Source organism: Mauremys reevesii, linkage group 1 (genome assembly GCF_016161935.1).
Source record: "Mauremys reevesii isolate NIE-2019 linkage group 1, ASM1616193v1, whole genome shotgun sequence".
NCBI classification, from domain to species: domain Eukaryota; kingdom Metazoa; phylum Chordata; order Testudines; family Geoemydidae; genus Mauremys; species Mauremys reevesii.
In genome coordinates, this window is record NC_052623.1 from 115,602,913 (window position 1) to 115,627,546 (window position 24,634).

Consider the following 24,634-nt stretch of genomic DNA (forward strand, 5'->3'; position numbering starts at 1 on the left):
CTGAACCCTCTGAGGTTTGCACAAAGACTTGGCTGGGCGCTGGTAACAAGGTGTACGAGGACGGGGTGGCTTTGATCTGTAGGACTGTCTCTGGTGTTTCTTCCTGAGGGCTGGAGTATAAATCTCCAGAGAATCCAGAGTCAATCTTGAGTCCTTTAAAGAATGAAGGGACTCATCCATTCTTTCATTAAAGAAATTCAGCTCATCAAAGGACAGGTCCTGGATGGTGTTCTGTACTTCCCTAGGAATCCTTGATGATTGCAGCCAAGAGTTCCTTCTCATGACTAAACCAGTGGCCAGACTTATAGAAGATGTGTCTGCTGCATCCACTGCAGCCTGGGGAGCTACTTTTCCCACTAGCTTTCTTCCCTCAATTAAAAGAACTGAAACTGGGCTCTGTCCTCCATGGGAAGTTTGTCTATGAAATCTGCAAGCCTGGAATAGCTGTTAAAATCATATTTCTTAGAATCATAAAATATCAGGACTGGAAGGGACCTCAGGAAGTCATCTAGTTCAACCCCCTGCTCAAAGCAGAGCCACTCCCCACACAGATTTTTACCCCAAATGACCCATTGAAGGATTGAACTCACAAGCCTGTGTTTAGCAGGCCAATGCTCAAACCACTGAGCTATCCCTTAGTACTGCCCCTTTGACAGGAATTCCTGCCCAGCCAGTCTCCTCTGTACAGGGCAGCACTAGTCTGAGACTCCCATGAGTCCCTACAGGGCTGCCCAAAGTGCTATTCAAAGCCCCTCCCTGAGGGCAGAAATGCAGGATTTTCAGCCCTATGCTCCCTGGGCTCTTAGAAGAACTGGGTTTGGAGCCTGGCGCACGAGGAGGGACAGAGAGAGACCAGATCCCAACATCACCTTGGCGTTCGCCTGCATAACAGGTGAGGGAGTGGCTCAGGTCCACAGGCGGCGAGTTATATTCCCACGTGGTGCCTGGGCACCAGCAATAGTCAGAGCCCAGGAGCCCAGCTCCACCAATATTTGGGGCTGGGTGTCCCCTCCCCGGCCCCACCTGCCATGCCCCCCCACACGCCTCCCTTGAGTGTCCTCTGGCCCTGCCTTGCTGCCTCCAAACATGCATGACCCTGGAGCAGAGTGTCCCTGCCTCTTCCGTGCACCTCCAGAGGTTGGTAATTAGTGACACAAAATGTCAGGCCTTTGGAGGAGATCTTCCTCCCCCTGAAGTCCAATTTCTTCAAGCCCTTATCTGATGATGTAGCCCTTTGATAGTGTGACAGAGCCCATTCTGTAGCCACCTCTACCACCAGCGAGTTGGAGGGAGGGTTAGAGAACAAAAATTCAACTCCCTTAGCAAGAACAAAATCTCTCTTCTTGGCTCTTTTCAGTGCAGAGGCACAGGATGCTGGAGCATGTCACACCACTCTGGCTGGTTCTAGTATGGCCTCATTGATGAAGTGGGGCCCCCTTACTCAGTCCCTGAGGTTGCAAGATATCCAAGAGCCAGTGTTGAGGGTCCTGTATCTCCTCTGGTGGAGTCTGGCAACTCTTTGCAGTAGCTTCTGGTATTGCCAGTGGTAATACCAGAGGAAGGAGTGACTGCTTCATCTGAGGATGACGAGGTGACACCCATCGGAACCGTCAGTCCCTGTGGAGCTGGGTTCACCTCTTCCTCCTCGTACACCAATGGATCCAGTTGGTGAGAGGGTATGACTCTTGAGAAGAGCCTGGATGCCTGCCATAAGGATCCCATGGACCCCAATAGGGTCAGAAAGAGGGACTCATCAGTTGTGGGGGACCCTAAGGGAATCAGTACCAGTGGTCCCTGGGAGGTCTATATTCGAAGGAATAGCAAGCGTGACTCCTTGACTGTGTGTCAGGCCACAACTGTCTCTGCAGAGATACTGGAGCAGCTATCACCTCTGACTCATGTGAGTCTGAAAACTGCTCCTCTGGTAGCAGAGTACATCTGCCAGATGGTTGGAGGTGGGATGGTTCCTGGGATATCTACATAGGCTCCTCCTCTGGAGTAATAACATCCCTCAGAAGACCTAGGACAGAAAGAAGTGGAGACTGCGGATAAGGGAGGAATATATCCTCTGGTGTTATGTAAATCTCCATACACCCTGGTGTCCGACTGGTTCCAGCAGTCACGTTTGATGCACCTGGTGCATCTAGGGCAGCCATATGGTCCTCAGATGAACAAGGAGGTACTGACAATAGGTCTGGATCAGCACTCACAGATGAAACCGTCCAATGTTGGTCCTTATCCTTTGGTACCAAGGTGACCAACAGAACTGGCAGATCTTTCTTTTTACATGCTTTGCCCTCCAATCTGGGGGTCTTTAGTGGAGCCAGTTCCTTAGGTTCGGAATGTGACCTCTCACCCAACCTGGAAAGGCTCAGGGAGGGAGCACGTCCCTTATGGACAGTCCTCGATGGTGATCTGTCCTTACACCCATAAGAATGTCCGCTACTCTCATGCGAAGCCCTGGATGGAGAGTCCTTGTGCTTAGGCACTGGTGGCTCTGCTCCTAAGCACATGCTTGGAGGGGCACTGCTTGTTAGTTGAGGCCAATGTATGGGGGAGGAGGCCATCCCTGGCCTCGATCGGAGAGGGGCCTCATAGTTTTCTCTCAGTTTTCTCTGAGGTGCTTTCTTGGGCAAAGCTGCCAGGCTTCTCAAGTTCTGGTTGGAGAGCAACAGATATTGAACTTTGCAGAGATATGAGCTTCACCCAGACAGTTGAGGCAGTGCTGATGTTTGTTGCTGATGGAGGAGGAGTGAGGGCAAGAGATGCAATTCTTGAATTCTGGGACTCTGGGCATAGTCCCGGGGAGAAAGAAAACACTCTATACTAACTATACTATGAACTTTAACTATTAGGCTAGAAGTATAACTATTCACAAATGTCTTTATACATTGTACAGTGAACTGAAGAAGGACACAAGTCAGACTCAGGCCATGCAGCGGTAAGAAAGAACTAGAGAGGCATCGACCCATGCTGCCTCTCACACCCTTGGTTGGGAGCACGAGGAGATCTATGGTGCATGTGCAGGCCAACAGACACTTTGCTTTGAACAATTTCTGGACTCAGGCACATGGCGCACATGCGTACCTATATGTGGAATACAGATAAGGACCATCACTCACAGGAGAATGTGTCCATCGGCAAGTAGTGAAGCCACTTACTCAGGCTACAGGAACTCGGACAAAGTAGTAGGACTAAGAATCTCCCTCTCCTAAAGTGCTGTGGGATGTTTCAAATGTTGTGAAGCGTGGCAGAAATTTTTAATACTTCCTTCAGGCTCATCTTTTAAGCTTAAAATTTCCATCAGCCATTTATTTGGCTGCCAATATGGGGAAATGAGGTCAGTGTAGCTGTGCAGGAGCAGCTCACCAGACTGACAGTGGGAAGCTTAGCACCTTTGAAAACTAGGCCTCAGATATCTCATTAGAAACTGAGCATTATCCTCCAAGAAGGTACGAGCCACACAGGTATTCCAAAACAGTACGGGATTGGGCTGAGGAAAATCGGGAGGAAGGAAAAAACTGGACCTTGGCTAGGCTTTGTCTCCCTTGAAATCCTTGGTAGTCTATACATTGGCAACAAATACATAAAAAATTAACCAAATTCTTATGTTTATCCACTTTTATATTATAGCTAGTAAATAAACAAATCGTATTACACCTCTACCCCGATATAACGTGATCTGATATAATGTGGTAAAGCAGTGCTCTGGGGGGTGGGGCTGCTTTACGTCATTATATCCTCTGCTCTCCCTCTTACTTGCTGCGGGCCCCCCAGCTCACCTCTGCCTCCTCCCACGAGCCTCCACTTCTCCCCCCTCTCAGGCTTGCCATGCCAATCAGCTGTTTGGCACGGCAAGCCTGGGAGGGAGGAGAAGCGGAGCTGCGGCGCGCTAATGGGAGGAAGTGGAGCGGAGGTGAACTGGGGCGGTGGGGCCACAGCAAGTAAGGGGGGGCGCAGAGAAACCACTCCCTCACCTCACCTAAAAACTACTTGCTTACAAAATCAGACATAAAAATACAAAAGTGTCACAGCCACACTGTTCCTGAAAAACTGCTTATGGTCTCATTTTTGCCATATAAGTCAATTGGAATGTAAATATTGTACTTACATTTCAGTGTGTAATATATAGAGCAGTATAAGAAGTCATTGTCTGTATGAAATTTTAGTTTGTATTGACTTCGCTAGAGCTTTTTATGTAGCCTGTTGTAAAACTAGGCAAATATCTAGATGAGTTGACGTACCCCCAGAAGACCTCTATGTACCCCAGGGGTACATATACTCCTGCTTGAGAACCACTGGTGTAAAGGAACTTGCATAGTATTTGCCTGCTCTAAAGGTGGTTTTAGCCCATGCAAATAAATTCTTCCTTTTATCACGTACTAAACACATTCACTATTTTTTAAAAGAATTGGATGCTTCTATTTATTTCATTGAATGCCTATCATCCAGCATTCTTTGTCTCCAAGAAATTGTTCTTGTTGGTGAATAGCCATTTATATGACCAAGAGTTTGTACACACACTGTTGATGTAACCCTGTGTGCAGGGGCGGCTCTAGGTATTTTGCCGCCCCAAGCACGGCAGGCAGGCTGCCTTCGGGGGCTTGCCTGCGGGAGGTCCCCGGTCCCGCGGATTCAGCGGCACGCCTGTGAGAGGTCCGCCAAAGCCGTGGGACCAGCGGACCCTCCGCAGGCATGCTGCCAAAGGCAACCTGCCTGCCGCCTTCGCGGCGACCAGCAGAGCGCCCCCTGTGGCTTGCCGCCCCAGGCACGCACTTGGCGTGCGGGTGACTGGAGCCGCTCCTGCCTGTGTGCAATGGATCTACACCAGTGGTGGGAAACCTGCGGCCCATCAGGGTAATCCACTGGCGGGCCACGAGACAGTTTGTTTACATTGACCATCCACAGGCATGGTCCCCCTGCAGCTCCCAGTGACCGTGGTTAGCCATTCCCGGCCAATGGGAGCTGTGGGAAGCGGTGTGGGCTGCAGGGACGTTTATGTCATGCATCATGACAACCATAGCCTGGTTTACATGATGCAGAGTTTGTGCAGTTCCCAAATATTCCGCATAGATTTTCCAAAAATTCCAGCTGTCATTTAACAGATAATAAAATATTGATGTCATTTGGTAAGTGAGAAAAGTAGAAATGTTATTTGTACACATATGTTGATTCATCTTACAGCATATATTGCTGTTTAATTAAAAGCTTTCAAGGTTACTTGAACACTATAGAAAGCCATGTAGTAATGACACTATAGTACTCTCATATTTCATTGCAATGTTTGTATTATGATGTTGGATCTGTATGTGATGTTGCTTCGTTGCAACTTACCTCCATCTATGAATTAACACAACATTGTGATGCAAACCTGGCAAGTTGAACACAATATTAAGATATTGCTCTGAGATTATTTTGTACTCTGTTCAATACATCTCCCCTCTCTCCCCTGTACCTCCTCTCAATTGCTAGGAAGCAGTGAGAGGTGCTTCTCCTTTCTCTCTTTCTTTTCCTCACTTCCTGGCCACTTTACAGGGCAGGGAAATTTCATGATGGCTTCTATTCTCACCTATGAAAGTGGTGGTTCCCACAAACATGTTCTATTTCTTCAGTGCTCTCTTTACTCCTGTGAATGCTAGCTAGCCCTGCTGGTCACTAGGGTGAGAAAAGATCATTTGACAGCAAGGGCATAAATCCAAATGTTTAGGGGAACCTGGTGAATAATGCCCCATATAATACTTGCTGTTTGGTTAGTGCGGTTAGGGATGGTGGAAGATGTTGGGCAGAGAGCCCTGAGGGAATTCTGTTTATCCACTCAATGTATATGGGGTGGAAAATGGGTGGTTCAAGCTCTTGCACACTACCCTGTGAGTGTACCTCAAACTAACCTAGAGGAACTGCCTCTCCCAACACACAGAGTTCAGTCTCCATGCCTTTCTGCCAGGTCTGACAACAAGGGAGAAAAACTAGAACCAGTTGTGGTTGTTCAGTGTGCCAACAACTAATGCATTTTCTTCTGTGTTTGGTCTTTAATGGCCTTAGTTTAGGACAAAGTCTTGTGTACACATTGCTGGTGGTTTAATATTAGAGCAAGTGCAAATCTGTCTTGTGATGACAGGAGACTGTCTTGGTAATTCTGGTGGTGTAGAGTTTTGTGAGTCTGTTTCAGTATCTACCGGTTACTTGTCTACCTATGCTCCTTCTGTGTACTGATGATCAAGTCTCAGCAAAGAGTATATATCATCCCCTGCATCCATGTTTTTGTCTGGAATACGCAGTGGATGACTGTAGTTGCAGTTTCAGTAAAATATATGTCCATCGACTGCTGCATGATATGAATGAAGATTTATCTTTACTTGTCCAACCCATGTAGCTTGCTTCCAAGTGCATGATTTGTTCCGAGGAAATAATTTGATCCTCTCAGGATCTGCCAATTGTAGTTCTGGGCGGTCTTTATCTTCTCAGTTGTAACAGGCTTTGGCTTTTGCATGTCTGTCTTCTTTTTTGTCCATAACTCCTTCTATTCCTGGTTGTTGGGGCTATAGGCACCAAAGTATGCATGAGTCTTGACATCAAGCGTTGTACCAGGCTGCTGTGAATGCCTTCTAGGAAGGGCTTCTCCATTTAAGAATGGCCTGCCATATATTTTCTTTGCTTTTGCATCTCTCTTTTAAAAAGTCTTAGCAATTTTAACGGCCAATTCAGCTTTGCTGTGGTATGATAATGATGTCATGTGACTAAATTCCCATTTCTGGATAAATTGCACAAACTCACTGCAAGTGAACTTGGGTCCATTGTCTGAAGCTATACAATTTAAGATACCATGAAATATTTCATTGCTTTGCCTATGATGGCTGCTGAGGTAGTGTCTGCCAGTTCATCCAGTTTCCAGAAGGCTGAATAGTAGTCTACAGTAATGAGACAGTCTGTATGGTTTGCTATGAAACGGCCCATTCCTACTTGGCTCCAAGGACTGTTGGGAATGCTATTTATTTTCATTGTCTCTTTTTCCTGATTGGCCTGCATTTCCCCACCTGTCTCACAACTACACACCAGGTCTCTGATATCGTGTTTGGCCAGTACGTGGCATCTTCAGCTTTCCAGAGACATGCTGCTATTCCAGAATGTTTCCAATGATCCCCATACATAATCACCCTATAATGCCCCCTATTGGGAAGCTATTTACTGAAACACTGGTAGTAGTGTTCTGATCTGGAGGCTGCTCCTAGAAACTGGACTGAGATCACTAACTCATACCAAAACTGATAGGCCACTATGCAGCCTGAAGATGACTAGCACCCTATACTTTCTTTAAACTAGCAATCTAGAAGTAAGGGACTTCCTTTCCTAGAACCAATCCCCTGAGCCAAATAATGCCCCAGTTTTGCTGTATTTAACAAAAAGCTGTGAAATAGCAAATAGTTATTTTCTTTTAAATGACAGCTGATGCTTCTGAAGTAATGTCCAGCTGGCCAGCAGATTAGAAAGGAGAATGCACAACTGGGTGCTGAAGAACATCTTTTGATGCTGCACACCTGTGGGTGGCTCATTGTACTCTATTAGTAGCACTCTGCATGCTACTGTAGGTCTAAACCCTGAAAAATAGTAGAAAGACTGCAATGGGAAAGATCCACACAAGCAGAGAGAGGCTGAGCAAAGGAATTCTCAGTCACATCACATGGTTCAAGGCCTTCTCACCCATGTAGACATCTTGTGCTTGGTTAATCTGGGGAACTGGAGTAGAGGGACAGCTGACATTGCTGAGTTTGGCTCTTGGGTTTCCATGTGGGCAGATCCAATGGCCCCAACATGCCCACCTTTCTTCTGCACCACAGTGCAATGTACAGACATGGCTGGACTGGGACATAGGTACTATAGCCCATGCCTAGGAGCTCTGACTCCTGGAGTTGTGGGATGAGGACACCATTTCAGTTTTCATTAGAAAACAAAACACATGTCTAGCTCTTGCGGTTGCACAGAAAACCTTGAAAACATAAAGCAAGTGTAACCAGTGCAGAGATACCTACCTGACTCTGCAGACAGCCTGAAACAACAGTTCTGAGCTGTCCCTTTCATATTCATGGGCTATTAAATCTGAAAGCCACCGGTCTGGTCAATCCCCTGCTGAGACCACTGCAGAAGTTGAATGTATGTAGCCCTCGCAGCTGCTACCCCTTTACAGCTATGTTCTGCTAGTGTCAGCAGGGGCACCCACACCAAGTCCCATTTCCTCAGCCTGCAAGAAGTACAAAAAAGGAGAAGTGGGGCCCTGGACAAGGAAGGGGGTTCCATGTGCAAGTGTGGCTGGGGTCTTGGATTGCCTTAATCCAACTCTGATGACAGAGGAATCCTCTGTGGCAAGGGAATGAACAGTCCCATAGTCTGGCCCTCCAATGTGGCAGAAAAGAAGCATTCTTGGTGTCTTTTTTAGATGCCTAATTATGTAATGACATTGCACATGGTTATGGCCTAATATGAAATTTGGAGGTTAAGATAGTATAAATCCACATCTACCTGACAAAATGGAACATTCCACGTATTGGTTATTCTTAGGGTCAGAATGTGCCATCAGGTATGAATGAGTGACTCCCACGAAAGTGTGTGGGAACTGTACGTGTGTATCTAAAGGCTCTTTATGTCTCTCTTTATCCAATGAATAGAAAGTAATATTTACAAAAGACCTACATCAGTGTCAAACAAAAGGCATCTGAATATATATGTAATGACATTTATATTACAGTTCATAGCTTGGACTCCTGAGTAAATAATACATTAGAGATGTGTGGCCTTTTGTGTCCATTCCTGCATAGATATATATATTTTTGAAAGCTACTAAAACTACAAAATGTTACATTAAACTAATGGGTTTCAGAGTAAACTAATACTGAAGGGCTGACAAGCCTATAGAGACCAGGAAATTAAAAGTAAAGACCATCAATAAGGGCAGAATTTTCATCCCAAATCCATTTTCCCGGTGCTTTCCCTTCCACTCCCTTCCAACAACGTGACAGCTGGCAGGCAAGTTTTTCATCGTGAATTCTCTTTTCTCCGTCTTTTTTATGTTTAAGTCAGATCTTCACTATTACTTTAATGCCATTTTTGATGGTTAAATTTTAAAAGACTTTATGCCTTCAGGGAATAAGAGAGTCTCTTGGTGGGACATGAGAATTATGAAGACAGTGATAAAACTAGGGACAGAGTACAGAAGTTTTGCAAGTTGCAGCCTTTGCAGAAAAATATGTTATCGTCAATAAAATCACCAACCAGAAATCTTGATTCTGACTTCAAAGCAAATCCAACACAGTCTCACCGCAGGGCATTTGCCACATTCATTAATTCAAAGGAAAATGTCTTTTAATGTTTTGAATGCATATTTACATCTTATTTTCAAGGGTTTTTTTTACTACTGTATAATAAGGGAGAAACAAACACACACATTAATATACCATCCTCCTGAAATATTCCAGCTAGAAAACAGGCTAATGGTCCTTGAGATTCATGCTACTCATTTCTCTAATTCACTGACTCCATAAAACAATGACTCTGGCAATCACTGTAGGCCTTAATGTTCCTAGAAATAATGCACTTAATAATAATGCACTTGATGCACGGCAGTGCTACTGACTATTGACGAAAAGTGTTCTAGCAAGATCAAGTGGCCTCATGAAATGTTAATTACCAAAGTGGGAGCTAAAAGGGTGTTATCAGTTCCAGAAAAAGACCTTTTCTTTTATAATGGAGTAGGTGTAAAAATAAACATACACAAATAATTACAGCTGCAGCTGGGCAAATGCCACCTACTGCCTGTCTTCTACACATACTGTAGGTCAGGGGTGGGTAAACTTTTTGGCCCAAGGGCCACATCTGGGTATGGAAACTGTATGGCGGGCCATGAATGTTCATGAAATTGGGGGTTGGGGTGTGGGAGGTTGTGAGGGCTCTGGATGGGGGTGCGGTCTGTGGAATGGGGCCAGAAATGAGGAGGTCAGGGTGTGGAACGGGGCTCTGGGCTGAGGTGGGGGAGTAGGGTGCGGGGTGGGGTGAGGGCTCCGGCTGGGGGTGAGGGCTCTGGGGTGGGGCTGGAGATGAGGGGTTGAGGGTGCAGGAGGATACTCCGGGCTGGGACTGAGGGGTTCAGAGGGTGGGAGGGGGATCAGGGCTGGGGCAGGGGGTTGGGGCACGGGAGGGGGTCAGGGGTGCAGGCTCCTGGTGGCGCTTACTTCAAGCAGCTCCCGGAAGCAGCGGCATGTCCCCCCTCCGGCTCCTACACAGTGGTATGGTCGGGCGGCTCTGCATGCTGCCCTGTCTGCAGGCGTCGCCCCTGTAGCTCCCATTGACCACGGTTCCTGGCCAATGGGAGCTCTGGGGGCAGTGCTTGGAGGAGGGGCAGTGTGTAGAGCCCCCTGGCTGCCCCTGTGAGTAGGAGCCGGAGGAGGGACATGCCACTACTTCTGGGAGCCACGTGGAGCCACAGCACACCCGGAGCAGGGAAAGCCCCCAACCCTGTTCCCTGGTGGGAGCTCAAGGGCCAGATTAAAATGTCTGAAGGGCAGGATGCGGCCCCTGGGCCGTAGTTTGCCCACCCCTGCTGTAGCTGATATTATTTAATTATCATTTACTTAGTGCCCGATGTAGCCCACAAATTACAGACTTCTGAGGCACTTAAGCCCCCCAAAGGCAGTGCATGGGTGGGGGTACGGCTGAGTACTAGGTCAGCCTATTCTAGCACCAAGTTGGCTTTGGTTCAAAATGGGACAACCCCTTCCCTCCTACACACACATGATCTGTTCCATAAGTGTGAATAATGAAGCTGATCAGAGGTGGAGAATTCATGTAAACGAGCCCCCTTAGCCTCCACTTACCGCTACATCTTATTCTAAAGACAGCATTGGGTTTGTAATAACCTATTTTTGTCAACTTCATCCATGAACACACTATGCATTAACATCAGCGGGAACTCTGTCCGTAGACTAAGTGCAGTATACATTGCTGGCCAGTCTCGTATGAAATTTCCTAGGCCTCTAAAATGAATTGTTTAGAGTCCTTCCCTATAAGATCTGCAGTACATTTTAATCAGTTTTCTGCACATCCCCCCATTTCTATTTCAGAGTTCCCCTTTCAGAAGTTAGCACGAGTGTTCTAGTCTCCCCTAAATGTTATTCAAGGAATCTGCATCTGTCCAGTGTCTGGCACAAGGGGGCCTTAATTACTCCTGGGGCCTCTAAGTGCTACTGCAATATAAATATTTCATAAATAAACAATAAGAAAAGAGTATATTGTAATCGTTTTCCCTAAAATATTGTGCATACACATATGATATGGTGGAAGGACAGGATGTTCTGGGGCATTGTAAAAAGTAGCTCCTAGCTTGCATATTTATATGCTCCTGATTCTCCAACATCAGAAGTTGATTGGCAGGTAACATAAATCACCAAGATTAATCTGCACAAAATGATTCCAGTGGTAAAAGGTTTTGGGGTTTCTACCCTGTTGAGAACCTGGGAAAAAATGATCTTTTATTTGTTTTGTTTTGTTGAGATTTCTGCACAGTTCAATAAAACTCTCAAATATTGCATAAAGTATATGCTTTTTTGGCTAGCTAGAGTACATAACTAAGCTTTCGGCTTCTTGAAAAACCTTTCCAACTATATTGATGCTAAAAGTATAGGATGAAAGGAGTACAACAACTGCTTAAACTGGTCATTTCTTTAGGATGACTGCTTTGTATTGGGTTCTGATTAGCTTATATAACAAGCCTAGAGAATCAGTCAAATAACATATCTTTAGATTACAAAAGCTTTGAAGAGAAATGTAATACTTCAAGGAGTGTAGCGCATGCTAACAAACCTTTTAAATTCTGTTGGTATCTTAAAATATACTTTGATAATACAGCACACACATGGGCATGCGCATGCAAACCCCCATAAAACTCTGTGCTTTAAAACAAGCATGAAGTCACAAGATTTGTTGATGATATACTTTAAATAGAGATGGGCTGAGAAGGCAGTTTTTGGCTCCAGTTCCAGATATTTTTAGCCTACAGTTTCATGGTATATAAAGGCCAAGGGTGAATTCAGATTAAACTATGCCAAAAGCTCTCATGCTGTCTCCAAGTTTTTGCTCCAATTGATATCACCTGATTTCTGTCCTCTAGAATGGTGAAATTCTCATGAGATCAGCTGTTCTTGTGAAATTTCAGTTATCTTTGGGCAAAATCTCATGAAAACTGTTCTGGTCAGTCTTTGTTCACAGCTGACCGGGTAGTAGGTCCTATACAGTTTTGGATTTGACCTCAAACCAAAACTGGGAAGGGGGTTGAATTTTCCTTCCCCAGTCCTGCCCTCCCTCACACACAAATTCAAGGTTAAGATTCAAGGTTCTGCTCTTGGCCCAACTCTGATTTTAAATATAATCCATATGCTTCCCCCAGTCAGCTCTCCCATATTACCTGTCAGACTCAACAGTTTGCAGCTTTAAAAGTGGTCTACGTTTACATTTTCTCAGCTAAAATTCAACACTTCCAAATGATTTATACAGAGACAGTCATTTCAAGGGGATTCTTTTGTTTTCAAATACTGTCACAGTTTGGGTTGAAAAGTATGTGCCAAGACTCATTCTTCTTGGCCTGTCCAGAATGCATGGCCCGCAGTTAGAATACCTGCTCTTTCATGCAAAGAATTACAAATGGATTCCCCATACAAGGTAAGAACTGTTCAAAATACAGACATGGTGCTCTTGCAACCTTTCCTTCTCACTCAGACACTATGCTAGTGTGCACAAAGCCATGCTTCATTATTCATGAGATGCATTTTCTGTCAAAAACCAGGGGACCTGGAGCCGGGCTGACCTATGACCTTTCCAAAAGCAGTGAAGAATAATTCATAAGGGGTGAAAATGGAAGCAAGATGAGCCATCTGAGGCTTAAGCACAATTAGTGTGCCATGAGACTTCGTTAGCTGTCTAGTGCATCTCAGTTATGGACAGCTCCTCTGCACCAGTTACCTAATTCAACTTCAGTTTTATCACAGGCCTGCAGCGTTACTACATTTTCAATAAAAATTCATTTCACGGGCATGTCAGAACACTCTGCATGATGGACAGCCACTATTACCTTTTCAATGGCAGTTCTTATGTTTAATGGCGTATACTCAGCATGCAGGAATCAAGCATACTACATGCAAATTCTCTTAAAAGCCAGTGAAATGGAGATCAAAGCAACGCTTCTTGCAACAGAAATGCTTTGTTTCCAACTATTATTGTTTTCCAATATGTGCTGTGTTTGTGCTATTTTTTCCAGCTGCTGTGGTTTGAAGCTCATAATTTTACCTCTAAGCAGCTCTAAGTTTTTAGTAAATGAAAAGGCCACCACTCATTTCCAAATGAATTCAAAATAATATAAGAAACCTGTACACAAAGCATTAGCTAGCGGGAAGCAGCTGAGTTGGTACCACTTGTATAACAATAAACAAGTTAGTAAAGCTTGCAGTCTTCAATTGTTAGTTAAATGGCCTATAGAAATGCTTTTATTATATGTGATTTCATACTCTGATTTTGTCCCGATACATATCACTGTTGAACATGTATAATATGTGCCTTTCTGGAGAAGTGAGTGGCTTATAATAATGTAGCAACTTACAGATGAACAAAAACCATGTCAAAACAACATGAAGGGTCTGGTTTAAATCAACAAAAGCCACAACATTTTTGTATTATAAGTGAAATGTAAAGGTCATTTTTATAATACTGTTTTTTAAAATACTTTTATAATACAGCAGTGCTTTATATTTGTGGGCAAGTATGTATTAAAAAGTATATGCAATTCTGGGAAAAGATAAAGAAAAATATTGCAGTGAAGTAAATATCAATCCTAGAATAAAGACAAGGTGGGTGAGGTAACCTTTTATTGGATGAACTTCTGTTGCTGAAAAAGACAAGTTTTTGAGCTACACAGAGCTCTTCTTCAAGTCTGGGAAAGTTATTCAGAGGATATGGCAACACTGCAATTAAACATCCCTGGCTGGCCCTTGTCAGCTGACTCAGGCTTGCAGGGCTTGGGCTATGGGGCTGTTTGATTGAGGTATAGACATTTGGGCGTGGGCTGGAGCCCAGGCACTGGGACTCTCCCCCCTCACAGGGTCCCAGAGCACAGGCTCCAACGTGAGCCTGAACATCTACACTGCAATTAAACAGTCTTGTGGCCCGAGCCTCGTTAACCTGAGTCAGCTGACCTGGGCCAGCCCCAGGTGTTTAACTGTGGTGCAGGCATACCCAGAGTGTCACAATTACATACAAGGTGGAACAGATTGTTTAGCATAAGTAGTTAGCACTTATTCTAAGTGACAATTCAAAGTGAAGTGGCTTGTTAACACCTCTGCAATCATAGGACAAAAAAAGGAGATTAGTAGGTTGCAGATTGTTGGAATAACCCTTAAATCCAGTGTCTTTATTAAGACCATGATTTTTAGTGTCTAGCAAAGTAAATGAATTTGAACTCCCAGTATAGATTTACTTTGAGGATGAGAACTGAGAGATGAGATATGGAGTGACTGTGTGTGAAAAGTATTCGCCCATGGGTGATAGGGTGGTTTTGTCTTTTTTATCATTTTGCTGGGTGAGTTCATTAGAGAGCATAGTAATTGTCTGGTTTCAGCCACATAGTTGTTCTTGGGGCATTTAGTGCACTGGATGAGGTACACCACATGTTGTGTGATAGGCATGTGTAGGACCTATGGATCTTGAAAGGTGTGTAATGGGGGGTACTGATCATTGTTGCAGAGGAGAGATGTCTGCAGGTTTCGCATCTTTTGTTCTGGCAGTATGTGATGCAACTTTGAGTTGATGTGGCCTGGTCTGTGGGGAGCTTGCTTCTGATGATGAGCTTGGGGGGGGGGGTTGCATGAAGGGCAGAGAGGGGGCTCTGGGAAAGATTTCTTTCAGGATGGGGTCCCCATCGAGTATGGGTTGTAATTGTTTAATGATACCCTGTATGGGTTCCAGTGCGGGGTGGCAAGTGACAACTAAGGATGTGCAGTCAGAGGGTTTTTCCCCCCTGTATTGAAGCAAGTTCTCTTGTGGTATTTGGGTAGCCCATTCCATGATGAGATCTCCTTTTTTGGTGAAGCATTCTTGTTTGGTGAAGGCAGTTTTAAGTCTGTTAAGGCATGTATCCCAGACTTTCTCCTCAGAGCATATTTTGTGGTATCTGAGCATAGGCGCCAACTTTTACCGGCACCGGTGGGTGCTCGCCCCAGCCCCGCCCCCACCCCCATCCCAAATCTACCCCTGCCCCACCCCCTCACATCCTTGCTCTGCCCCCATTCCAACCCCTTCCCCAGAGTCCTCACCCCAACTCCACTCCATCCCTGCTCCTATTGGACTCCTTCCACAAATCCCTGCCCCAGCCCCACCTCTTCCTGGAGTGCGCTGTGTTCCCCTCCTCCCTCTCCCTCCCAGTGCTTGCCCCTGCGAAACAGCTGTTTCGCGGCAGCAAGCGCTGGGAGCTAGGGGGAGAAGCGGGGATGCGGCGCGCTCAGGGGAGGAGGCAGAGTGGAGGTGAGCTGGGGGTGGGGGGGGGGGGGGCGTCCCACGGAGTCAGCGCCTATGTATCTGATTGCCTGGCTGTAGGTAACAGATGTCTTGGTGTGTTTGGGGCAGTTACTGGATCTGTGAAGGTAGGTGGGGTGATCTGTGGGTTTCTTGCATATAGTTGTTTTTAGGGTTCCATTGTTGAAGCTGATTGTGGTGTCCAGGAAGCTGATGCTGGTGCAGGAATGTTCTAGAGTGACTTTAATGGGTGGGTGGTGATTGAAGTTGTTGTGGAAATCTATGAGGGAGGTTAGGTTGTCTGTCCAGGGGATGAAAATATCATCAATACATCTCAGGTATATCTTCTACAACACTTGCATGGCTGCACTGTGCCACAGCACTGGTTGTGCATCTAAGTACACACACTGATTGCACTGTGTCCACATCACAGGGCTAAATTATGATCCCTTTACTCACAGTGAAAAGTACCTTTTCCCACCATAATCACAAAGAAGTCAAATGGAATACTGGTGGAGTAAGATATTAGTATGAATAAGGGCATTGCAATCTGGCCCTTAACGATTTGGAAATGAACAACATTTTGTTACAAAAGATTTTCAGTCACTTTTAAGGTAAAAGTCTTTTTTGCTCCCACCCATTATACCTAAGTACTGCAGTGATTTTTCAGCAGGGTGGAATTTTACAGACAAATTCTACTCAAAAAGGGGTAGGTTAAGGATGATTGTTGTGTTTAAGTTTTAATATCCTGGGTTATTAGTTCAGGACAAACCTTCATATTATTTTAACGGTGTGTGTGTGAATTTCTTTTTGATTAATTCAAGAACAAAAAAATGATAAACTGTAACGCCTCTGGGAAGTCCAAACATGTCATTTGTACATTAACTAAAATGTGTGTGATTTATCTGATATGTTAAGGTCCCTGATCCATGTTTAGTACTTAGTATTATTTTACTGATGGAGCTGTCACAATTTATCATGGCATAATTACATATTTTGGCACAGTTACTGCATTGTTTGGGCCATAGTCTCATCTCCATTTTTCAGCCTAGAAATGAACAGAATGGGCAGAATTTACAGCCATAAGGTTCTGGAGAGGGCAGGTGAAGGGGAAATGCAGCTACACATTTGATCCTCCCTTACACTCAGACTCCCTCAGACCTACTTACTCTATTGATACTTAAAGGGAAGCTAAACTGTAACCTACACATCAAGAATATGGAAGATGGTGTAAGAAGGTACATGTTAGAGTACGGTGGAGGCTATGTCAGCTTACAGCTCCTCGACTTGTAAATTACAACAAGTGAGACTCTCTTACACATTGAGGGAGTGGCTATACGTAGCACTAAGGATGTGTGAGTCTAACATACACATTATACACATCACTTGTGAGTTTTGCTCCCATCCCTGCCAGTCCCACGTAGGATGTACTCATGAGGATGTATCTCCAAAGTTTCCCTCTGACTTTTAGGGAGTTTTCAAGAAAATTTGCATGGGCTCCCCCTGCTATTACATGTGAAGGGAGCATATGACTGAAATCAGTCAGTATGCTTATTATTGTATCCTGTCATAGTGTCTGACTAATAGTTACTTGGAAAACACAGTATTGTTAAATCACAGATTTAGGTCCCTTCCAGTCCTATGATTCTTATAGGAATAAATTATTATTGATCTATGATAGGCTGTCAAGTGATTAAAAAATTAATCTCGATAAATCGTGCGATTATAAAAAAGTAATCTCGATTAATCGCGTTGTTAAACAATCATGGAATACCTTTTATTTAAATATTTTTTGATGTTTTCTACATTTTCAAATATACTGATTTCAATTACAACACAGAATACAAAGTGTATAGTGCTCATTTTATATTTATTTCTGATTACAAATATTTGCACTGTAAAAAACAAGAAAAAGTATTTTTCAATTCACCTCAGACAGGTACTATATTGCAATCTCTTTATCATGAAAGTTGAATTAAAAAGGTAGAATTATGTATAAAAATAACTGCATTGAAAAATAAAACAATGTAAAACTTTAGAGCCTACAAGTCCACCCAGTCCTACTTCCGCCAATCGCTCAGACAACCAAATTTGGTTACAATTTACAAGAGACAATATTGCCTCCTTCTTGTTTACAATGTCACCTGAAAGTGAGAACAGGTATTCACGTGACACTGTTGTAGCCAGCGTCACAAAGTATTTATGTGCCAGATGCGCTAAAGGTTCATTTGTTCTTTCATGCTTCAACCACTATTCCATAGGACATGTGCCCATGTTGATAATGGGTTCTGCTCGATAACAATCCAAAGCAGAGTGGACCGACGCATGTTCATTTTCATCATCTGAGTCAGATGCCACCAGCAGAAGGTTGATGTTCTTTTTTGGTGGTTTGGGTTCTGTAGTTTCTGCTTTCGGGTGTTTCTCTTTTAAGACTTCTGAAAGCATGCTCACACCTTATCCCTCCCAGGTTTTGGACAGATTCTTAAACCTTGGGTCGAGTGCTGTAGCTATTTTTAGAAATATCACACTGATACCTTCTTTGCATTTTGTCATGTGCTGGGTCATCATCCGAGACGGCTATAACATGGAATATATGGCAGAATGCTGGTAAAACAGAGCTGAAGACATACAGTTCTCCCCCAAGGAGGTCAGTCACAAATTTAATTAACACATTATTTTTTAACGAGTGTCATCAGCATGGAAGCATGTCCTCTGGAATGGTGGACGAAGGACGAAGGGGCATACAAATGATTAGCATATCTGGCACGTAAATACCTTGCAACGCTGGCTACAAAAGTGCCATGAGAATGCCTGTTCTCGCTTTAGGTGATGTTGTAAATAAGAAGCAGGCAGCAGCATTTCCTGTAAATGTGATTGGTTGAACAAGAAGTAGGACTGAGTGGACTTGTAGGATGTAAAGTTTTACATTGTTTTGTTTTTGAGTGCAGTTATGTAACAAAAAAAATCTGCATTTGTAAGTTACACTTTCAGGATAAAGCGATTGCACTACAGCACTTGTATGAGGTTAATTGAAAAACACTATTTTTTTTTTATGATTTTTACAGTGCAAATATTTGTAATAAAAAGAATAATATAAAGTGAGCACTTTACACTTCGTATATTCTGGGTTGTACTAGAAATCAATATATTTTAAAATATAGAAAAACATCCAAAATATTTAATACATTTCAATTGGTATTCTATAGTTTAACAGTGTGATTAATTGCGATTAATTTTTTAATCACGATTAATTTTTTTTAGTTAATCGTGTGAGTTAACTGCGATTAATTGACAGCCCTAATCTATAACTAAGGCTATGATTTATTCATGGGTATTTTTAGTAAAAGTCATGGACAGGTCAGGGGCAATAAACAAAAATTCAGGGCCCATGACCTGTCCATAACTTATACTATAAATATCACTGACTAAATCTTGTGGGGAGGGCCGCTGCTGCAGGGAGCTCCCTGGGACCACTGCTGGGGGTGGTGCCCCAGTGGACCACTGCCAGGGGCCGCTGAGCAGCAGCTCCAGCTGCTCCAGGGACCACTGCTTGGGCTGCCTGGGGCCAGCTGTGGTGCTGCCTGAGCAGCAGCCAGTGCAGATGGTTGCAGGGCTGCCCAAGTGACTGGTTACAGAACTGCTCCAGCAGCGGCCAGTGTGGCTGTCCCTGGGTCCACCTGAGTAGCTGGCCCTGGAGCCAGCTGCTTAGGCAGCCCCGGGGGCAATCACACTAGTCACTGCAGAAGTCACAGCGGTCACGGAAAGTCACGGAATCCATGACTTCCGCGACCTCTGTGACAGACACGGAGCCCTATCTAGAAATGACTACTATAAGATTAAATGTTCCTCTGCAATGTGCATCCAGCATGTGAGTTTCATAGCGATATTGTTGCCCTGTTGAGTAGCCAGGATGTTACTCATGTTCAGCAATAGGAATGACAGGATTGCTAGTAAGTATTCCATTATATAACAGGAAGTGAGAATACAATCCATGTTACTTTTGTCCTTGAAAATAATCAGATTATTTCTCAGGATTAAATTTTTAAAATGTAGTGCATTACTAGAATCAGTTAGTCTAACACACTGGACAATATTTTCCAGTCCCTTACACCTTGTGTAGTGATTTATGCCTGTACAAAGGGGAAACAAAATACTATCACATTACAATGGCAGCATTTTACCCCACTCTACCCCACAGGTGTAAATGACTACACAAGGGTAAAACAATAGAGTAGCAGACCCATCATCTGCATGTGTTCTACAGCCAATTTACAATAGTAAATATTATTGGCTACTTTACCGTATTTTTAAATGTACACTTCACCAAAAATGATTAGGATACATTCAGAACTAGTCACTTTGAAAAGACTCTTTTATAAATACAGTGTTGTCGTAGCAGTGTCAGTCGCAGGATATTAGAGATGCAAGGTGGGTGGACGAGGTAATATCTTTTATTGGACCAACTTCTGTTGCTGAGAGGGACAAGCATTCGAGCTACACAGAGGTCTTCTTCAGATCTATGAAAGGTACTCAGAGTTTCACAGCTAAATACAAGACAACAGATAGTTTAGCATAAGTAGTTAGCACCCCTAGTTGTCCCCTATCACCCTATATTGGAATCTATATGGTGCATCATGGGGTATTAGGGTGACCAGATGTCCCAATTTTATAGGGACAGTCCCAATTTTTGGGTCTTTTTCTTATATAGGCTCCTATTACCCCCCACTCCCTGGCCCAATTTTTCACATTTGCTGTCTGGTCACCCTGTGGGGTATCATCAAACAACTACAACCCAAAGACAATGGGGACCACATCCAGAAAGAAATCTTTCCTGACCCCCGCCCCCCGTCTTCTGGCCTTCAAACAAGCCCCCAAACTCTCCAAGCTCACAATCAGGAGTAAGCTCCCCACAGACCAGGACACTGCCAGAACAAGAGACGCAAAACCTGCAGATGTATCCCCACTGCTACAATGATCAATATCTCCCGCAACACACCTTTCAAGATCCATGGGTCCTATTAGAACATGTGGTGTGCCTCATCCAGTGCACAAAATGCCCCAATAACAACCATGTGGGTGAAAACCATTGTGCTCTTGAATGAACTCACCCAGGAAAATGATAAAAGATAAAAACACCACATCACCCAAGGGTGACACCTTTTACAAAGTGATCACTCTATATCTGACCTATCAGTCCTCACTCATCCTCAAAGGAAACCTGGACAAAACTTTCAAAAGATGAACCTGGGAGCTTAAATTCATAACCTTGCTTGACACGAAAAACCATGGTCTTAGGGCTTGTCTACAGTGGTAATCTTAAAGTGCTGCCAGCCCTCTAAAAAACCCACCTCCACGAGGGGCGTAGCTCCCAGCGCTGGTGCACTGTCTGCACTGGCACTTTACAGCGCTGAAACATGCTGTGCTCAGGGGGGTGTTTTGTTTTTTTTCCACACCCCTGAGCGAGAAAGTTGCAACGCTGTAAATTGCCAGTGTAGACCAGCCCTTAATAAAGACACTGGATTTATGGCCTATGTGCTAACTACTTAATGCTAAACTATCTGTTTGATCTTGTATTTAGCTCTGACCCACTGAGTACCTTTCCCAGACCTGAAAAAGACACTGTGTAGGTCAAAAGCTTGTCTCTCTCACCAACAGACATTGGTCCAATAAAAGATACTACCGCACTCACCTTATGTTTTTATTTAAATCTCAGCTGTCACTTTTTTAGTTCAGCAAACATACAAAATATTTAGAAATAGCTCATTGTTATTTGATTCATACACATGGACAAATGGACAAAGTGGTTATTTTGAAATTTTAGTTAGGGATGGAGGAATTGGGCTCTGCCTGAGAGACACTCTGCTCAGCTGAAGTCTAAAGATAATGATTGCAGCATAGTCTGAAATCTCCCAAAATAGGGGTTTGTTTACAAGCAAAACATGACTGACCCTAATCATGTTTATTACTTAGAGAACTAAAATCAAATAGTAACATTTTAGGGCAGTCTGAAGTGGTGTCATTGAAAAAAAACGGTCAATGAACAGCAAAGTGCTGTGCACAATGGATAATTATGCATAAACCACAGTCATGTATTTAGGTAGGTGACCCTGATATTGCAGGTATAATAAATGAAGCTATTTATCAGACCTTATCTCTTCCTCAGCTCAGTGTTACAGTTACGTGATGCATTTTTTACCTGGGCTGGAGCACTGGATGAAAGATGAGTCAAGTCTCCGATTCTGGCAGCAGCTCGGGGATCGCTAGAGCTGATCAAAACTGGAGCACTAATGTCCATGGAATGCCTGTTATGCATGGCCTGAGAGGATTTGTGTGTCATACTGAGAGCAGTGAAGGAGTGGCGTTTCTTGGCATTCTTCTTGCCATCAATATGCCGCTGAATGGCACTGACTGCTCCTGTATTGTTTAAAGTAGAGCACTGGGCCAAATTTACTGCCATGTTGGTGTCAGATGGCAAAGGGACATCACAGCCAGATGCAGCAGCTAAGCATGTCTTGTCCATCTCTATAAGCTGTTTAGCTGATTCGTTGAGCTAAGTGCAGAGAAAAAAAAAAAGAAGAATGGGGAAATTAAAGAACTGTCACATCTCGCCATTGAACCTGCGAGTTCAAATTCTGCACTCACGCCAGCGCTATTAGGACTTCACTTACAGAAGCACCAAAATCCTTCTGAGCATTTAAAAAGAAATAGTGGAAGTCCATAATTCTAATACTCTTGCACCCATGTTGAGTGTAATCCCATGGAAATCAACTGGACTATTCGTCGAGTAATGTACTATCCAACGTGGGTAAGAGTATCAGATTTTGGGTCTAAATGTGGGCTTAAATATACTGCAGGCTTTAGAACTGACCCCAGAGGAGCTCTATTCCTACTTGCTGGACAAACTGTGCACTTGGGAAATTTTTGTTTATTTTGCTGTGATCTGTTGGTGTACCAGACAAGTCAGTACAATTCAGGCTAAAGAATTCAGTTTCCTGAAAGCAGCTTCAAGCTTTCAACTCCCCAAGGCACTAAAGAAGACAGTATATTATTTCTATCCACGTCAAGTGATATGAACAGAAGAAAAAAACAAAATAGGAGGGAATATAATTTATACCCACTTTAAGGCCCCTTTACACAGCCAAAGCAATTAAAAGGGGCGTAGTGTAAGAATTCAGGCCAATGGCTCTAAAATTGAACAGCCAGAAATGGAGAAACCCAAAACTACAGCCCACTTTTCAAAATGGAACGAGAAGTAATTTGCCTGAGACTACAGAAGGAGCCATTGTCACAGCTTGGGTTAGAACTCAATACTTCCTGCATTCCCTAGTCCTGAGCAGAGTACACTATGCTGGATTCTTTTTGCAGACAATGCCTCTCTCATCTCAAATGCTAGGCCAGCAAAGTCTGGCTAAGTTTAACAAAATTGTTGGTGTTGAATAAAATGATGCATTTGTTACCCTATGTACCCATGCTGCTGTATCAGTAAATGCTACTAAAGAATTCACTAATATCACTTTGTCTATGTCCTGCCAATGTCTCCAGTATAATATCTCACTTTTCTCAGGGTTATTATAAATGTGTGCTCTAGGCTTGTCAGTCCAAGAGCATTTCTTCCAAAATCTCTCTAATATTTTTTCTTTAAACATAACTAATATTTTATCTTGATTCAAAATTAAAGCAAAGGCTTTTTTCCAATTGAATCATTGCAACTGAGCAGTATCACAGAGAAACCTATTCTTACAAGATGCAGTCAAAGCCTAATGAACAATACACAGGAAACATTAAAAATGATCCCCAAGGACTCTCTCCCACAGTTTCAAACTTAGCATACAGCCCACATAGAAGGCAGACATTGGAGAGGAGGCAGCATACCACTAGTGTCTATTCTCCACCAACTATTCATGATCAATTTAACAGCCCCTAAAAAAATGCAGAAAACATGTTACGTGGAAGTCCCATTTCTCTGAGGTTCTTGACTTGCCAGCTAATATAACTCATTTAGGAAAGAACCTTTTCTTACACAGTTAGAAATTCTTTAGACCCACAGAGGTGACCCTATTCACTGTTCTACAAAGCACATTCTGGAGTAAGAAGCATTTTCTAAGACACTCATTGCCAACAGTCTGAGCATCCCTCAAGGGGTGCTAACAGCTGGGGGATAAGGACACTCAGCCAACAGACCTTTATCTTAAACTAGAACACCACACAATAGGGTTTGCATTTAATGAACAGAATCAATATATGAATGAGGTTAACTAAGGTAAATACCTGCACATCTTCACATATACTAGCACTCTGAGGTTCATCTAAACCAGAGTACACTAAATATTACATGGGATGAGTATGAATTTTATTACAGTATTGCTATTAATAAATGCTAATTATTATGGTAGCACCAAAACACCCCAGTCAAGCTTGAGGCCTCATTATGCTGCACAAACATACAGAATGACATAATCTCTGCCTTGAAGACCTGACAATCCAACTTTAAAAACAAGACACAGCAAGTGAAGGTAACAGTAAGAGAGAGGGAGGGAAGACAAGAGTAACAGTAACAGGATCATGCAGCTATGTAGCTTTGTTGTGGAACAGCTTGATGGTTCCAAACCATTGTAACAGAGTTCTGAAATAATAAATGAATGAATAAATTAGGTCAGCATTTTTCCATAGCTCTCATAAGTCTTATGGACGCCTAGTCTCCAGTTTACAAAGCCTCATTCCCAAGTAAGAGGTGATAAAACATTAACATCCAGAAAATAAACATAAACACACTGTAATTTTTCATCCACTGACAACCTTCACCAGCCAAACAACCACCTCCAATTAGTGATGTACTGCTACTGACAGTGCTGGGAATAGCTGCTGGGAGTAACTGATACCATTCAATTACAAGGCCATTTTACCAGCTGCACTCTTCAATATGGGACCATTACAGGAGCCAGCACTGTGCACTGCACCTGCCAGTTTTTGCCTATAACAGCTGATCCCATTTGAGATTCTTCAAGAATGTCCATTATTTCCCACTTCATCATGTTCTAAATTAGTACTGCCTAATATTTGCCAGCAGGCTCCAAGTGGCAATGAAACCAGA

General features: G+C 43.6%; 1 protein-coding gene across 2 annotated transcripts in view; it reads right to left on the reverse strand.

Annotated features, from left to right (window-relative positions):
• The window catches only part of SH3RF3 (SH3 domain containing ring finger 3), a 384,518-nt gene that overhangs the window by 65,973 nt on the left and 293,911 nt on the right, over positions 1-24,634 (reverse strand). For both annotated transcript variants that reach the window (XM_039529863.1, XM_039529852.1), the window contains exon 4: positions 21,740-22,093. In XM_039529863.1, coding sequence (XP_039385797.1) covers positions 21,740-22,093 — 354 coding nt within the window. The remainder of the gene's footprint in view (positions 1-21,739; positions 22,094-24,634) is intronic.